Source organism: Branchiostoma floridae, chromosome 3 (assembly GCF_000003815.2).
Source record: "Branchiostoma floridae strain S238N-H82 chromosome 3, Bfl_VNyyK, whole genome shotgun sequence".
Lineage (NCBI taxonomy): Eukaryota > Metazoa > Chordata > Leptocardii > Amphioxiformes > Branchiostomatidae > Branchiostoma > Branchiostoma floridae.
This window is the reverse complement of record NC_049981.1, coordinates 6,809,757-6,826,338: the sequence shown is the minus strand read 5'-3', so window position 1 is coordinate 6,826,338 and position 16,582 is coordinate 6,809,757. Positions and strand designations below refer to the sequence as shown.

Here is a 16,582-nt window from a genome sequence, read left to right as displayed (position 1 = left end):
CAGCGTTAACGCGATAGCTCAGGATTTTATAAAGCGCATTAACGCACAGTTCAATGAGTTTCAAACGGCTAAGAGGCATTTGTGGTACGTAGAAAACCACGGGCGCCGGTGCAGATAACACGGGCCAATGGTTTTGAAAAGGGCGATGGTCTTCAAAACGACGTTAACCGAACCTCAGCGCACCCTTTTACGTGCAGTCTAGCAGGAGAGGTCTCTTGTGGCGCTGCGGCTGTGTAAGACATTTTGTAAGGTTAACGGTTGCTCAGTTGGGTGTCCTCTTTTTGCGAAGCATGAAAGACGAAGTAAACAGGTATTGGGAGGCAGACAAGTGTCTACGGTGCTTAGAATCAAGTAAAATAACAAAACAGTTGCTCTGTTGGATGTCCTCTTTTTGCGAAGTATGGAAGATGAATTAATCAGGAATTCGGAAGCAGACAAGTGTCTCTGGTGCTTAGAATCAAGCAAAATAACAAAACTAATCTGGCAGTTTGGAATATTAGTCAATCTGTCTCACAGTATTGACGGCTTGATGCCTGCTCAGCCCATTACGCGTGGGCGTTTTGATATTTCCCGCAGTATTTTTTGCCGCTGCCGGCATACACGGTCTACCACCACTCGTATACTGTAAGTGCATTTATATTCGCGAGGATTCACGTTATGAGGTTTTCAGTTCGCGGTATTGCTTTAGTTTCATGATCAATGTACGGTAATGGAACCCCGTGCCTTTATGGACAGCCAGTAGGAATCCACATACTAGCTACCAGGTGAATTTGCTACAGATGGACAGAACAGTCGGTTTCGTGTTATCAACTGTCACTGATCTAGCGGAAACAGAATCTACCTACCCTCTGGATAGTCTCAACAAATATATATTCAATGTTTAAAGATTGAATCTGCGTTTAATTTGTGCTTTTTATCTATGCTTTTGCATCTTCACCATAACAGACGCCTCACAAGACAAATCACAATCAATACAATAGGTAGTAAATGTACGTACATATAACTTTTAGTCAAGGTGGTGGTCGAGAAGAAAACGGAGCAAAACATTTCGCAATGCCTTTTTGAGCAGTAATTTTGACCGCTTCACCGCGAAAACTCCTTACATAAACCCACCGCGAAGATTTCTTCATTTACAGTTACAGCCCCAGCCGCTTGCATCACTTTAGGCAAATGGGTTCAGATTGAAAATCAAGACAAGTTGCTTCGGGGGACCCAGTCTGACATAAGTAACGATGCACAGATCTATTCTTTGATCATTCCAAGCTTTCATTTTTTTCATTGCCACATTCAGTACACCGTATCAACTCTCAAGTGTACAAGTTGTATAAGCTTGCACGTTGTATGAGCCACAAAAGGCCAAGTGGGCGTTTTGACATTTTGGGAGCACGTCCCTTGCCGAGTACAGTTATGTTTGACTTTGCTGTGTAGAGAAACCGCTCTTCAATATATCAGTAGTGCCTCGGGCTGCCTTGAGCTTGCATAATTCCCCTGCCGGTATAATCTAAAACTTTACTTGAATTGCCTTTTTGGAACAAGAGCGTACCCCTACATAAATCCCATAGATCTTGACGTCTGTAATCTATTTTGTATCAACCGCAAGGCTTTCTAAGCCGTTCCTACTTATTTCACTTGCCCCCCTCGGTCTCCCTAGAGAAAGCCAAAAAAGACAAAAATGTCTCTGATGACAGGCGATTCTGTGAAGCTTTTTTGCATTCAATGCTTTGGTCCTGGGTAGTATTTTCCTGGATTTTAAACGTCTAGAAGAAACCGAAAGTGCCAAACGAGAGAGTCTAGAAGAAAAAGGTTAAGGTTCATATATCTTGAACGTTTCGATAGAATTTTCGCCTACTGATTGTAAGGCATAAAGTGATCAGACAGATTCAGAAGCTCGTTGCTTTCTCTTGTTGAAGAGTAGTTTCGTGCAGGCAATCACTGAATATCGTCTTGCACAGTCCGTGGGCGTGGATCGACTTCTTATATTATTCCCCCAGAGGGAGGCAAAGGTTGCCGTCAATCAATTAAGGGTAGAATACTTAATGCTAGCGGGGGCCGAAATCGTACACCTGCAGCTGATAGCACAAAGGCAAAACCAACGTGATTCATCATTCACGAACATTTTCTATTATAGAAAGAGTATCAAGATCACCGAGAACCTAGAGAATATGCCTTGCACTTTTCATTGTAAAGGACAGAAGTCGAAGACATTGTGATCGCTCTGAAAAGAGAAAGAGTGTGGGTATTAAACATTCTCAATCCACAATGGGAATTGTATTCACCTTATTGAGGTTTCAGCTACCCTTTTTTTGGCTCGAGTAAAGGTGCTCTCTCACTGCACTTGCGTTAAGCTTGCGTCACTGCAGGGTTATGAAGATGCTTAACGAATTTCAGAGCTAAAGAACGAATTTTCTTCCTTTTCGTTTATTGTGCCGTCTGCTTAGTTATACTTTTACGTATTGCACAGTATGTAAATTAAAAAAAATATCGGAAAAAATAACAAAACGGTGACGCAGTGAACAAACCCCGCAGTGACGCACGTGCAGTGATAGTGCACCTTATTGAGGAGGTTGTAATCTCAAAATCAAATAGAACTGTAGCAATAGGAGTTCTTGAAAGATGCTAAAGATTGGATCCTTGTTTCTTTACTTCAAGAAACTCCCGAGAAAGATTCAGACCCAGCCAGTGAGGAGGAGGAAGTTAAAGACACGTCCGCCTCGGATGAGACGGAGGAAGAGCCCGAACCAGGGCAGGCAATCACTAAGGAGGAGCCGAGGGACGGGGGTGACAACGCCGACTCCGACTTCAACAACGAGATAGACAACGACGAGGAAAGGTAAAGAGCTTCTTTAAGTGACTTGATGTTTAACTTGAGCCGATAACTGTTGGTAAACTTGATTGTTCGGAGTTTAGAATCCGATTGTGACTTGATATGGTTAATTTCAAAGCCGATTTTGTACCAATATGTCCGTCTTACGTTTTCATTATCCACCTGTTAATTCATATATAACTGTGTGTACTGTTACAATGACTGTATCTCAGATAGGCTACCGAGATTTGTTGGAGCTAGCCGGGAAGGGTGTGTGGTACTTTTGACCGTGACACATACGTGGCTCCGTATACGACACTCTGTGGCTCAAACTCCAGGACTAAAAAATGGACTCCGTAACAAATAGACGCCGTATGCTAATCCTGAGCTCAACGAGAGGTACCCCTGCGGTATTCGGCAGTCCATCGAGACAGATTTGTGGCTTAGGGGCCTGGATGATGGGTGCATCTCTGACGGGCGCCGGTGGGATTTGAACAGCTCAGTTCAGGGATTTGAACAGTAGTCATAATTGGACCCTTAGATTCTGAAGGTTACCTTCTTTTTCTCTCGAAAAGGCCATGGTTAAGGCCATGCCATGGCCATGCATATCCGTAAATGCAAAACATTTCAAAGAAATGCAAAACAATTCAATGCAAATGCATTAGGCTCATTGTCGAAAACGTTCCTCCGTCACGTATGAATACATTTAGTACAAATTTTCTTCCATCAATGACAGTTTTAAAAGCAAAGGTACCATTTACATTTTTGAGGTGTGTGTCATCATCATCATCCGGGCGTGCTGGCATGGTTGCACGGATGGCCATGACTCTCTTCCTCCATCCTTCCCTATCCTCCATAGCCTTGGGCAGTTCTTCCGCCTTCCACCTTGCATTTAACAACTTTTATTGTTGGAAGAAAAATTGTACCAATTGAGCTCATTTTTTCCTATCTGGCTTTGTAGGAGCGATGAGACAGACGGAAGTGACGAAGAGGAGAAGAAAGGCAGCAACGAGGAAGAGGAAGAAGTAGAAGAGAAGGAGCTAGTAATTGACAACGGGAAGACAAAAGAATTCCTCAAGGAGAAACAGGAAGCAGAAGGAGAAGGCGACAAGGAGGATGAGAAGGAAAGTGAAGAAGAATCAGAGGTAAGACATTCATATCAGTCATCCGTTCATCCATTAATTCATGATTCCTTTCCTTCTTTTATTCATCCACCCTGGGACAAGAATTATATATAATGGCATAAGAATTATATACAATTATGTTCAAATATTAGAATATTAAACGCAACATTATTACACCTCGTCCCGTCTTAAACGTTTCTGGAACAACCGTCCTGCGTTTCTGTTACATTTCTTCACACAACATAGATGCACCTCTTCTTGTCATAAACGTTTCTTGAATAACGGTCCTGTGTTCCTGTTGCAGTCTTAAACACACCATTGATACACCTCGTCCTGTCGTACACGTTTCTGAAACAACAGTCCTGTGTTTCTGTTACAGTTCTGCTAAAAAAACAGATTCACTTCATCCTGTTTTAAACATCCCCGCAATAACAGTCATGTGTTTATGTTACAGTTTTGAACTGCATAACTACACCTCGTCCTGTCGTACACGTTTAACTGTTGGAATTGCAATATAAATTGATATGTTTATCACTACAGATGTATCACTGCTTTGTTTATCTTATGTCGTAAGGTGATCAACGATGCAGATCTGGACACGGCCGGAGAAAAAGAAGAAAAGAAGATGAACGACGATCTAGAAAACGAGCTGAGGGAGAAGTACGGATACGTGGATTCCTCAAACGGAGGTAAGAAACGTTAGCTCAGTAAATACAATCTCAAGAAAACGCATCGTTGAGTCATTATGTGGAGCAGCAGCGCCCTCATGCAGATTTTCCCAAATGGCAGCTATGCCAAATGGTCTCACAGCGTCTCCTTGCGACACATCTGATACTGCACATACTAGAACACAGCATGAGTCTCATAGATATTATGTATTTTTTTATTACAGTTAAGTATCTCATTGACGCTACGATTTATCTGTAAGTCATAAACAGAGCACGTCTAAGACATGTTTGTTCAGAGAATATTTTACAATATTTTTACCCAATATTGGTTAATGTCTCTCTTTTGTGAAAGGTGCAGTTGTCATTTAGTCTTTTGTGAAAGGTGCAGTTATCATTCAGTTATAAAAGTAAGTAATCTCATTGCTCTATACTTATTCTACGTTCCCTCCCATTGTGATAGTGACGACACCGAATGACGTCACGACTGCTCAGGAGCTGCTCCAGACCGAGGCTGATGCTGACAACACCCAGCTGCAGGACCTTCCCTTCCCACAGCTCACACGTAAGATTTCGTCATTTCATATAGGAACCATTGACATGTATCTATCACAGCTAAAAAGACCCCATTTTCGGGTAAATGATAAGCAATAGAAAATCGTCGATCATTAAAATTTTTTAAGGAGCTTGCAATTGGACATCATAATCTTTTGAAGACCCCGAAGTTCATTGATGGCAGATACTGGAGATACATTGGGACCAATATTTGAGGAATTACTTGGCAAAATATTGTAGCAAATGAAATTCATACACATGACACCTTTAAAAATATCATTCATTCATACATTATGGTACTGGTTCTCCAGGCATGCAAGTTGACAAACGTTACAATGTATTATTGTTTTCCTAATGATACGTAATAGGGTACTCTTTGATGTCAATATGGATAACGTACATTAATATGTCCTTTTTTTCATTGTAAAAAATTTCAATCATATGTTATATTAGCTAGGTAGTGATTGCAAACATCTACTCAATTAAGATTTTTGAACTCTTTAACGTCTTTTGATTAGAAATATTCCAAAAGTGGGTAGACGCAAATTTATGAAGTTTCACATCCTTATTCCCCATTCCAGCCGAAGAATATGATGAGCTGGCCAAGGAGTTCGACCGTCGCGTGGAGGAATACTACAGGAAGGGGTTCCTGAACCGGAATGAGGTACAGGAACTAGAGGCCATGGTGGCGCCTTACTGAGGACCTGACAGAAAAATACATTCTTTAAGAAGAGGGAAGTGACTTCTTAGTTTGACTGACGATTCCTTGGCTATGTTTATCCGTGAATATGAGTAGAAAAATACGCCTTCAGACCTAAGATATGAGCAGCTTCTTCACAGCTGTTTCAGGTGTTGTTTGGTGTATTCGGAAGAGCTTGCACATAGTTTTCTTGGTGACAGTTTGGCCATGTAGAGTTTTTGTATTGCAGATATCAACTCTGTGCACCAAAGAAAATTTGGACTCACAGTGTTTATGTAACAAACCTTCATAGATTTGCACATCTGGTAATGACATGAAAATTCCTTACAATTGCTCTTGACAAAGTATCATCAATATCACGATCAGACAAATTTGCATAGCTTCCCGTAATATGTTATCAAAAACAACGACGCTTTTCAATGCCCATACTCAGTAAGCCAACGTACTGTAACAGCTTGCTACTGGCTCTGGAGAAGACATTTGTGATTTATATATTGTTTGTTTAGGCCCCCTTTCCACTTGACGGCGATCGTGCTGTGCCCTCACTGCGACCTAATTGGGATATGCGTAACCTTCGCTTTCACGCTGGGTATATCATACAAAACGTAAAAGTGTGACTGAGAAGACAAGAAAACACAAGAGATGTAAAATATTCGTTTCTTTTCCGTACAACTCGTTGAGTGATATGTCAAATTAAAGGTTGCAGAGAGAGCAAGGTGAGAGCGCCGTCCTAGTGGAAAGGGGGTATTAGAATTTACTGACGACAGATTTCACTTGGGATCTACTGTAATGGCATTGCAAGCGTGGATTACGAAAAGAAGCTTAAATCTTATGGAAACATGCATTATTTTCAGTCGTGCCATACCGTCCATGAAACGCATTAAACACTACCACATTAAAACACACCACTAACTTCCACACGAACGAGACAAACTATTTGAATTGGTCAGTACTGCGTCCTAATAAATTCTTGAAAGCATAGTTTTATGCACTGAATACTATCAGTTCTTGCATGACCAAGTACAATGAGTGAGTACAGTACGATGCCTATTGTGCACGGTAACGCTTTTGTGGAGTAATGTTAAAGTTGCACTCAGGATTGCCCAGATGCTGCCAAAAGATTGTATGTGATTGTTGGTAGAGATATCAGATGGGTCATTCTACATTCGGAATACACGAAAGGCCAATGTGGCTAATCTCTGAAACCAAATATGGATACTGTCAAACAAAAGATATCCCAACCTCGTCATATAAAACACTTTCATATGATTTAAAATGGCTAGGGATACATACAATGTACCAAGACAATAATATAAATAATCTTCGGATAGGAAGGTTGCCATTAGCTTGGTCGGAGTATTACAGTTTCCTTTAAAACTGCAAAGCAAAATTTTATTGCAACTGAATGGAATGCATTTCGCAGATTGTTCTTACCGTCATCACGATTCGGTGAATTCTTTGCAAAAAATTTTGCTTTTAAAATGGGCCAAAGGATCATCTTTGCATGGCTTTTGGTAAAAGATGGAAATATCTCGCTAATTCAAAATACAACCTGTTCATGCGATTTCTCTGTTTATCATGATATGACAGAATAGACCCACCTGATAATGCTAAGTATTGATTCATCTTAATGGCAGCACTAGTATTCGGAGTCTCAAAGAAAAAATACAAGTAACGGAACATATCCAAGAGTCAGACATCCATGTGCCATCATTGGCGTTTTGACGTTTTTGGTAAATGAAGATGACATCTTGTTCTGGTTGCTTTTTAAACACCATTGTCTTGAGAAATGATTCTATACATTTACATTATGAAGACTTCATATCAACTTAAGAATATATGTGGATCGTACAAACTACAAACTGTATCTGTGATGTGTATAGAGCATAACATATTGATGAAGACTTGTTGCAGCCACAGCGGATGATTTTGTGGAAGTAGACCTCCATTTGCATATCAAGGACTTCACTTTTATTATATCTAGCATGTAATATGTATACATTGTGCCTTGTGATTCGTGATGCATTTATTTATGATTGGTATAATATAATGATTGACGCCGCTACGAGGAATATGAAATATATATATGCAGTCGAGTTTTTGGGTGGTTTGCATTGGTGTAAGGTTAAGAAGTGGACCAAACTGGCAGAAAGGAGATGATAAATTTATTGATATTTAGCATTGTAAACAAGCAGAGTGTTTCGCAGTATCTACGTATATGCATAAACATATAACATAACTCGCAGTCTACTTCAACGTGGAGTTAAAGAACACTCTGAAACGTAGGGGCTCTTTAACAGTGTGAAAGCTTTGATCTTTTTAAATGCATTTGATATGGAATCCATGCTTCTATCCATGCTAATGTCTCAGCATTGGTTTTCTGAATGAATGAAAAAAAATGGATATGATTGTTGTCATGAATGTATTATACATAATATATACATGTATTCGGCAATTCTTTAAGAAAATGAGTCTGGGATGGAGGTAGATTTGTACAGGTACACGAGGGGAGGCATTGGAGAAAGATGTACATAATATATATTTTCGTCTTTGGTGTAAAGAGTAATCAAGAATAAAAAATGACGTTCTACGTTACCATTCTTGAGGTATTGTGGCTATCTTTAAAGATTCACTGGTTCTTTCTCCCAGGTTTATGACGCTTCCTCAAATATTGTACATGTCAAGGGAAGGCTTATGTAAAACACTATATATAGAATGAGACCATCAGGCCACACTACACTTATATAATGTAAAGCATGTATAAGAAAAGGAGGCTGTCAAAAGTTTTGGGATACAAAAACTTCGCATTTTCAGGATTGTCCTACCTCTAAAGTGTACATTTAACGCTAAAACGGAACATCCTACATACAGGTACAAACTAGTTCAAAGTTCGAACCGTAACGACCTATGGCCCCTCTTCACGACCTCATGAAAACACCAAACTTCAAGAGCCTATTGCGATCACAAACATGACTAAGAATCTAATTTTAAGCACGAAATAAAGGTACAAAATACGTATGTGTAACATACACTTCAAATCTTAATATATCCGAAGAAAAACATTTTTAAAAACCCAACATACATATAAGAGTTATTCATTCGATTCAGAAACTGAAATCATCTTTTGATAGCATATCGTGCAATATATACAAAAAAACAAGGCTTGGACATTGATTTTTCAATGTCATTTTTTTTAGCAAATTCACGGCCATTGTGGGGTGCTTGTTGTTAGGCATGTCATGATTTTGGAGTACATACATACTATGGTGCCAACATTAAATACGAAATAGAGCCACCCTACGCGAGGGAGGTTCTAAAACAAATAAAGCTACGCCACCAAAAGTAGTGAAGATAAGTTTACCTTACTTGACCCCAGCCTCAAAGAATCCTCGTTTAAGAACAAAGGAGCCTGTGGATAACTAACAAAAGGCGACAAGTGCAATAATGGACCAGGTCGCAAGTGGTGTTTAAGAGATATGATGCGAACATTTTACCTTTACAATTTTGGCTACCTCTCCGCTAGACGGCGATCGCTGATCCGTGATTTCATGATTTTTTTTTTAGATAATGCAACATGCAAAAGTATGACATATAGGAAAACGAAACACATAAAACGTAACACAACTGTTCAGTTATCTATGAAATTCATTAAGCAATTGATGTAATCGTTCGCTAGCAGCGTTGTTGCAGCCTCTTGTGTTCTTCAAAAATACATTTTCTTATTTCTTCATAAATAATATCTTCCCTTGTTAAAGATTAACACTTTGTCTACGAGTGAAATATTTTCTTCTGTCAACATTTTCTTTTACTTTTAATCCCGAAGTATCTTACTTCTATTATCTTCAATTATTTTCTAATCATTTCCTGAAATCCATGGTACATGTAAATAGAAATTTCAGTATGTTTAGAAAAAATGCGAAACACGAGAGAAAATTTGTTGTATTGAAAAGGGACTGTTAAAGGCGCCCAGAGCAGTTTTTAGTGCATTAAAATTCGGGATATTCTGGATGAGACAATCGGTACGGTATTGACATTTATTTCACCATTCTAGCACATTTGTGTCATTATTTCGTACTTTCAGCGTTTAAAAGGACGCGCAAACATGCCGCAAACAGACCCCTTTGATTTATTATATTCTACAATAAATCAGGACAGGATCGAGCCACTAACGGTTTCCCGTCGGTACTTTTCGGAGATTTTCGAACGCATGAGGTCACCGAGCAAATTGAATCTGATGTGCCCGTTCGCAAATCGAAACTTTATTCGAACAAGTGACGACATCTCCGGAAGCGTTCGGGATTCATCGGTCATGTTCGCGTGCGTTCCACAAATTTGAAATAATGGCACGTGCAGCGCTCAGATTTTTTATGAGTTCTCACCACTCAACGACGTATCATCTTTGCTCAATAAAGGTCGATATGCAATGAGATAGTGTTATTCAAGCTTACTGTGTGTAAAAATGACTTCAAAATTAAATTTGAAAAGACTAAAAAAACTGCTCTGGGCGCCTTTAAGAAAACTCAATTTTCTTGGCTTGCAGAACAGATAGAAGAAAAATGACTGTAGCTGAGATTGCCTCGTTAACTACAGGATACCGGGTTCCTATCTTTAATTGAGGTCACGGCCCTAACACTATGAAGCTCCGCGAAGCGCAGGTGCCAATGAACACAGGGTGGTGAAACGGTCATTGATCACGGATTTAAGAGCTGATGTCCTAGTAAATAGAATGTCAGAGGGAAAAGAACGAAGATGAAAGAAAATTAGCTATAAGGTTAAAAGAAAATTAGTCTATTGATAAAGGTGCATTGTAAGACATCCGAGTACATAATACATTATTCAAAATTAAAACAGACCATCTGAGTACATAGTACATCATACAAAGTAAAACAGACCATCCGGGCACATGGTACATTATACAAAGTAAAACTGAGAACGGAAAAAAATGCATCTTGCATGTACAGTAGGAGGTTTCAGACACCATCCTCTATTTTTCAGTAGTGATTTGGAATACGCCTATGCAGAGAAATTCAATACAATGTACGTTTTCATCATATAATGTTTCTAGTATGTAATAGCTATAACGGTAAAGAATTGATATCTATGACAAAGGCGTTTGGTTTTCCTGGTTTTGATATGTTTTCATCTAATACAAGTAGGATGTGAATAATGTAGAAGTGTATCTTAGTTGATGTGATATGATATTTATATTGAATATAGCTATAAAGGAATAGGATCAAATTGACATGTATGACAAATACGTTTCGTTTTTTGGTTTTGATATGTTTCCATCTTATACAAGTAGGATGTGAATAACGTAGACGAATATCTTAGTTGATGTGATATGATGTTTCTATTGAATATATATAACGGGATATGGTCAAATTACATCTATGACAAAGACGTTTGGCTTTTTGGTTGCACGTTATCTAAGAGACAGCTGACGCTCGTCTATAACTAATGTCTGACGGAAACAACGTTTCATAAAAATCACGGGAAATAGGCCAGCTGTGTCGGAATAAATTGCTCTTTTATATCGCTCCGTCAGGTTTGATGAAGACCACCTGAGGTATCTAATAGAGATGTACAGCATAGAGGCGACCACGCCATTCATCAACAAACCAATTATTATGACATTCATCCATGGTTCGCTGATGAAGGAGGGAAAGGTGAATTAGTCTGGTGGAAGTAGAACACGGCATATACCACTGATGTCTATGTAACCTCATAGTTTTAATCTAATTTTTACTGTCTGGGTGAATATTACGCACATGGCATTTCCTCCTTCTTGTTTTGAATGATCAATTATGGATCGTTTTTGCTTTATATTACTGTTGGTCATTTTCAACTAGCCGAAGGTCGTGCTGCGCTCTCACTGCGAGCTAAAATGGATGTGTGTAGCTTCTGGTTCAATACTTGGTATATCATACAAATGCAAAAGTGTGATCTGTCCTTTGTCTTATATACAATTAGTTGAGCGATCTGTCAAATTCTAGGTTGCAGTTAGAGCATGGCGAGACCGGGGGAAGTAGTTTTATAGTGTCTTGTAGAAACTAATTCATTTGGCTAATGTTAGTACTTGTCTATTGCGGAGATGATTAGAAGAGCATCACTCATGCAGGATCATTCATGTCACACCAAGGCACCAATGTAATACTTGATAATGATGTGATGGCCAAGGAATGTGTAAGAGACATGAATGGTTCTTAACATTCATCCGTGAATACTGCTGCATACCTGGCAAGAGTCGAGTTAGGCTAGTTGTCCACTGTCATGCTCACAGCGCTGAACACGTAAAAGCTATTGGCATGGATGTTTATCAGGCTGTATAAGGGCAATGGGTTGTTTTATACTGTGTCTAGGACACTGTATGTTTTTAACTAGATTGTTCAGAGCAAGGTCCTGAACACTACAAGGCAATGAATTAAGAAGTTGAGAATAATTGTACACGGAGATAGCGGTGGACATTTGCTTTGAAGGCTGATAAGTTGTTGACATTAGGGAAATTGGGGACAAACCCTGTCCTCTCACGGCTTGGTACCTCCCCAAGCAAAGTACAATACCCATTTTTACACCTAGGTGGAGTGGGAAAACTCCTGTAAGCATACCTTCCCCAAGGACACAACTTCTAGTTAGCATTTGAAGCAGTGACCTCTCGATCCAACGTTTGCCAGCATAGCCACTCGGTCATTCGACAGTACGTATAAAAGACTCTGATGATGATGAGCCAGTATCCTATTTGTGACCATCGGTGTGACGGATACCATTTGTATGATTAATTCCAGATTTGCCTCGTTGATGATGCGGTAAATTGAAAGTCCATTGGATTATGATTGACGTCATGGTCTGTAATGTCCCAAAAAATATCAATTAGGACATTGGTATTTCCCTTGGATCAAAAGCTTTAGTTGACAATACTAATGTTACATTGTCACCGTCACCCAATGTTACTGTTTGCGTTAATTTTATTTAGCATCATATCTACATTGCTAATTAATATATGGGCGAATTTTAGTGGTATTTGGTGTTTATTGTCTAGCAAGTGTTAGAAAAAAATCTATAATGATCATATGCCTCGGAACTTCAAATTTTCTTGATTTCTGAAATATCAATTAACCCTATTCAAACCGGGCTTTTTTGGTCATCCCTGGACCGGGGGGGGGGGTGCTTTTGAGGCCCTCCACTTCTAAGTCCTATAACTCTAAAACGACGTGTCATAGGGCCACTAAATTTTTAAAACATAATTTCGACATAATATCTGACAAGTATGTGACGTTTGACGTTACGTTGACGTAAGATGACGTAATTATGACGTCATCAATTTGATTACATTGGCCAAACCCATGAAAAATGGGTATTCTCAGAAAACTTCAAGTTATGCTACAAAAATGTAACAACAAGTGCAGATAACAGAATAATAATGTTTATTACGACTTGCGTTGCCAATAACAACATCAATGACGTCAATATGACGTCATAAAATGACGTCATGCACATCTAAGATACAAGTTGGGCTCCGCCATATTATATCCACCACCTTGAATTCATAAAAATACTTTTTTGGCAACAAATAATCACAAAGGGCAATGGAAATAGACTAAATTCATTCATTTAGATGGTTTTTGATGAAAAAATACCAGGTAGTTACAAATTTTAAGGGATAATTAGCTTGTTATTATTGATTTGGCCATTCGGTCCGCCATCTTGGATTTTGGGCTGATGACGTCATCAAATTAGCATAATTTATGCATATATAATTATGAAAGATATGCTGAATAATATAAGATTTTATTTATGTACCAAAATTGCAGTGAAAAATACATAGTTAGAACAAAAAAATAGTGATTTTTGGCAAATCTGCCTGTCAACAAACGGTTGCCATGGCAACCAAAAAACCCGGAAAATTTGTCAAACTTCGCAAAATTGTTGCCAACATATTTTTAGGAAAACTCACCAAATTTGGTGGCTCTAGCGTAAGCCGTTCTGGCGTTATAGGACATCGAAGTTAGCGCGGGCCTCAAAAGCGCCCCCCCCCCCCGGTCTGAATAGGGTTAAATGTATCAAACAAATGTGTAAAGAATCACTTATTTGAGGAGAAATGATTAGAGACCAAGAAACAATTATATCGTTAGCACTTTTTGTAAACTTTTAGCAAGATTTGAACATGTTTTCCTTGTCAGCAGGCTTTGATTTAATAAAAATGTCTATCTTCAAAGTTTTCTACAACAGACGGTATTTAATGTCTTTATGGCCGTTTTTTTCAAGTATCTTTCAGTTCAACGATGGGATAAATTATCCATCGATCTCATATCACGGTTTATTGAATCGGTGCCGTCCCTGCGGTTGACAATGTGATGCTTCATACACACATTAGGAAATCATGGTCAGGCAACCTAGGATTGTGAAAGCGCGAGCAATGTGGACTCTCTTAGTTCGAGATTGTTAGTGAAAAAATGCATGTCTATATAAATTCCCTTCGATATCTGTTCTGTGTGTAGCTCTTTTCACGGGCGATATGTATTACTTAACGGTTGAATAAAAAATGAAATGAATATAAAGGCACTCTCCAGTCATGCCTTGATAAACATTCGTACTGTACGTACCATTTTATTGACTAAAGTACCAACAATATTAATGGGATAAGAACATCAACATGAAATAAGAAAGTGGTTTTTGGCGTGATGGCAGAGTCAAAACAGAACGGTCCCGGCTTCGAGTTCTGTCATGTCACCGATCTTGTGACTTTTGAAAAGGCACTTCTCACGACCTTTTCACTTCATCCACATGTTTAAATGGTGCCTTAATACGGTTGGGGAGGTAAAAGAACAACACACAGCCCTTGCAGTTCCCAAAAGGCTCGTTTACCTTCTGTCTGTCCCTTTGTAGCAATTTCAAAGATTTAGTTACTAACTTCAACGCACTGCTACATTGTCCTCTTCTATCTTAAAACAACAACATCAAAATCAGTGGCTACAATGGCTGGTAATATTTCGGTGAGATTTTACAGTGGATACAGGAACAAAGGTTTGACCCAATGGTAGATCTCATTCTGACATCTCTTTTACGCAAAAGAAATTGCATATATCTATTTAATCAATCTATTGGTGTACGCAAATTGAAGGTACGAGATTTCCTTCGTCTAATTCCTGAACCAAGAGTCGGTCCTTCACCTTCTCAAAGGATCCCATTACCTCCTCACTGTCGTAGATTCCCGGAAGAATTCCAGCTATAAGAGGAAACATGATCAAAGAAGACGTCATATTACTAGGATAAATCAATACATTCATTAAGATTAATTGCGATAAGGACTTCAGGCAGTCTATTTTAAGAAATATAAGCCTATATCCTGGGCCAATGGTTCTTCCAATGGCAACAGTATGCTGTCTAGCAATGCTAATCAAGTAGAAGATGAACGAAATTTCCTGCAGTGTAAACTATTTCATAAGGGAAAAATGTATTGTCACTTTAGCAAAGAATGTTTACCGAAGTTCAAACATCTAAACGCAATAGATAAATCCATATTTGTCACGTGACTAGACAAAAATTATATCTGAAATATGATCCGTCTCCACATCTTCATGAATACAAAGAAGTGAGAAGAATATGATATGAAGGTCTTTCACTACAAAATCCAAACTCTGATTTGACGGTTTGTCACCAAAACTAAACTAATACTGCAAAAGAGCTCATAACTGACAAAACCTGACGTTCTTTCATAGTTCATTTCTTAAATCGATTTATGGTAAACACCCAGCGATGCATGTGTATTACAGAGATAAGGGATTATTTGCACGCTTTTGTGCTAGTCAAGACACAAATCATCCAGGTACAAACAAGATTAGGGGTTGCTCTCTGAAGAGCTGTTAGAATCATTTCTGTCACAGCCCTATTCACTAATATTCACAAAAAAAAAGAATTTCCAAGTCATATCTAACAAATAATAAGAAATAAGCTAAGGTGAGATTGACTAGTTTTGTAAAAGAAAAATCCCATATCCAGTATATAGGTCATTCGACCATAAAGTAATAGTGACCAAATAGGCATTTTCAAGTGTAAGATATTGGTTTTCTGCTGTGAAGATTATTCAACCATATCGTCAACTATGCTTCTTGATACACGCATGTACACATATATTCACTTTGTTGCTGACCAACATAAAAAAACTTTAAAAATCAGAGCAACTCATGAATCTACATCAGTATCTATTGGATCAAAAACTCTTTCATATCATCGATTATAAAATCCGTTGACAACATGTTCTCTATTACGGAGGCTACTGTACTTTTGTTTATTGGCTAGTAGGATTGTTAAATGGTCGATTGGTGGTTCATTTCGGCTTTACAGTAAACAGCAATAGTTGATCACAGTGCAGCATTATTCATGTTTATGTGTTTATTCATATTTAGGATATTGTTTATGTTGACTCAGAAATATAGCTTGATGTCTGAAATTATTTTGAGTTTACTGATGTTTTCTACCTTTAGAACATCAGGCTACATGTCCTTAGCGGAGGCCTTGGTATAGGTCCTCTCCGTCAGCTGATCAATCTGCCGTGATTGTGAGTCTCCCAACGCCTTCCCCATTGACTGCAGTAAAGCGATGACAGGTCATAATACTGAAGCAAAGCCATTGTCTGATCGATTCTGGTGACATCTGCTATTCTTACCGCCGAAGGGACGCGGTATATTGTCACTGTCCAAACAGCACGTATAGAAATCGATCGATATGGTACCACTAA

The 16,582-nt window shown here is 38.8% G+C and overlaps 1 protein-coding gene across 1 annotated transcript in view; it reads left to right on the top strand.

The window, feature by feature from the left end:
* The window catches only part of LOC118411199 (glutamic acid-rich protein-like), a 41,641-nt gene extending 33,196 nt beyond the window's left edge, over positions 1-8,445 (top strand). Inside the window, exons 8-12 of the mRNA XM_035813282.1 lie at positions 2,650-2,830; positions 3,765-3,948; positions 4,502-4,616; positions 5,056-5,157; positions 5,729-8,445. Coding sequence (XP_035669175.1) covers positions 2,650-2,830; positions 3,765-3,948; positions 4,502-4,616; positions 5,056-5,157; positions 5,729-5,847 — 701 coding nt within the window. The 3' untranslated portion in view covers positions 5,848-8,445. The remainder of the gene's footprint in view (positions 1-2,649; positions 2,831-3,764; positions 3,949-4,501; positions 4,617-5,055; positions 5,158-5,728) is intronic.
* The last annotated feature ends 8,137 nt before the right edge of the window (positions 8,446-16,582 follow it).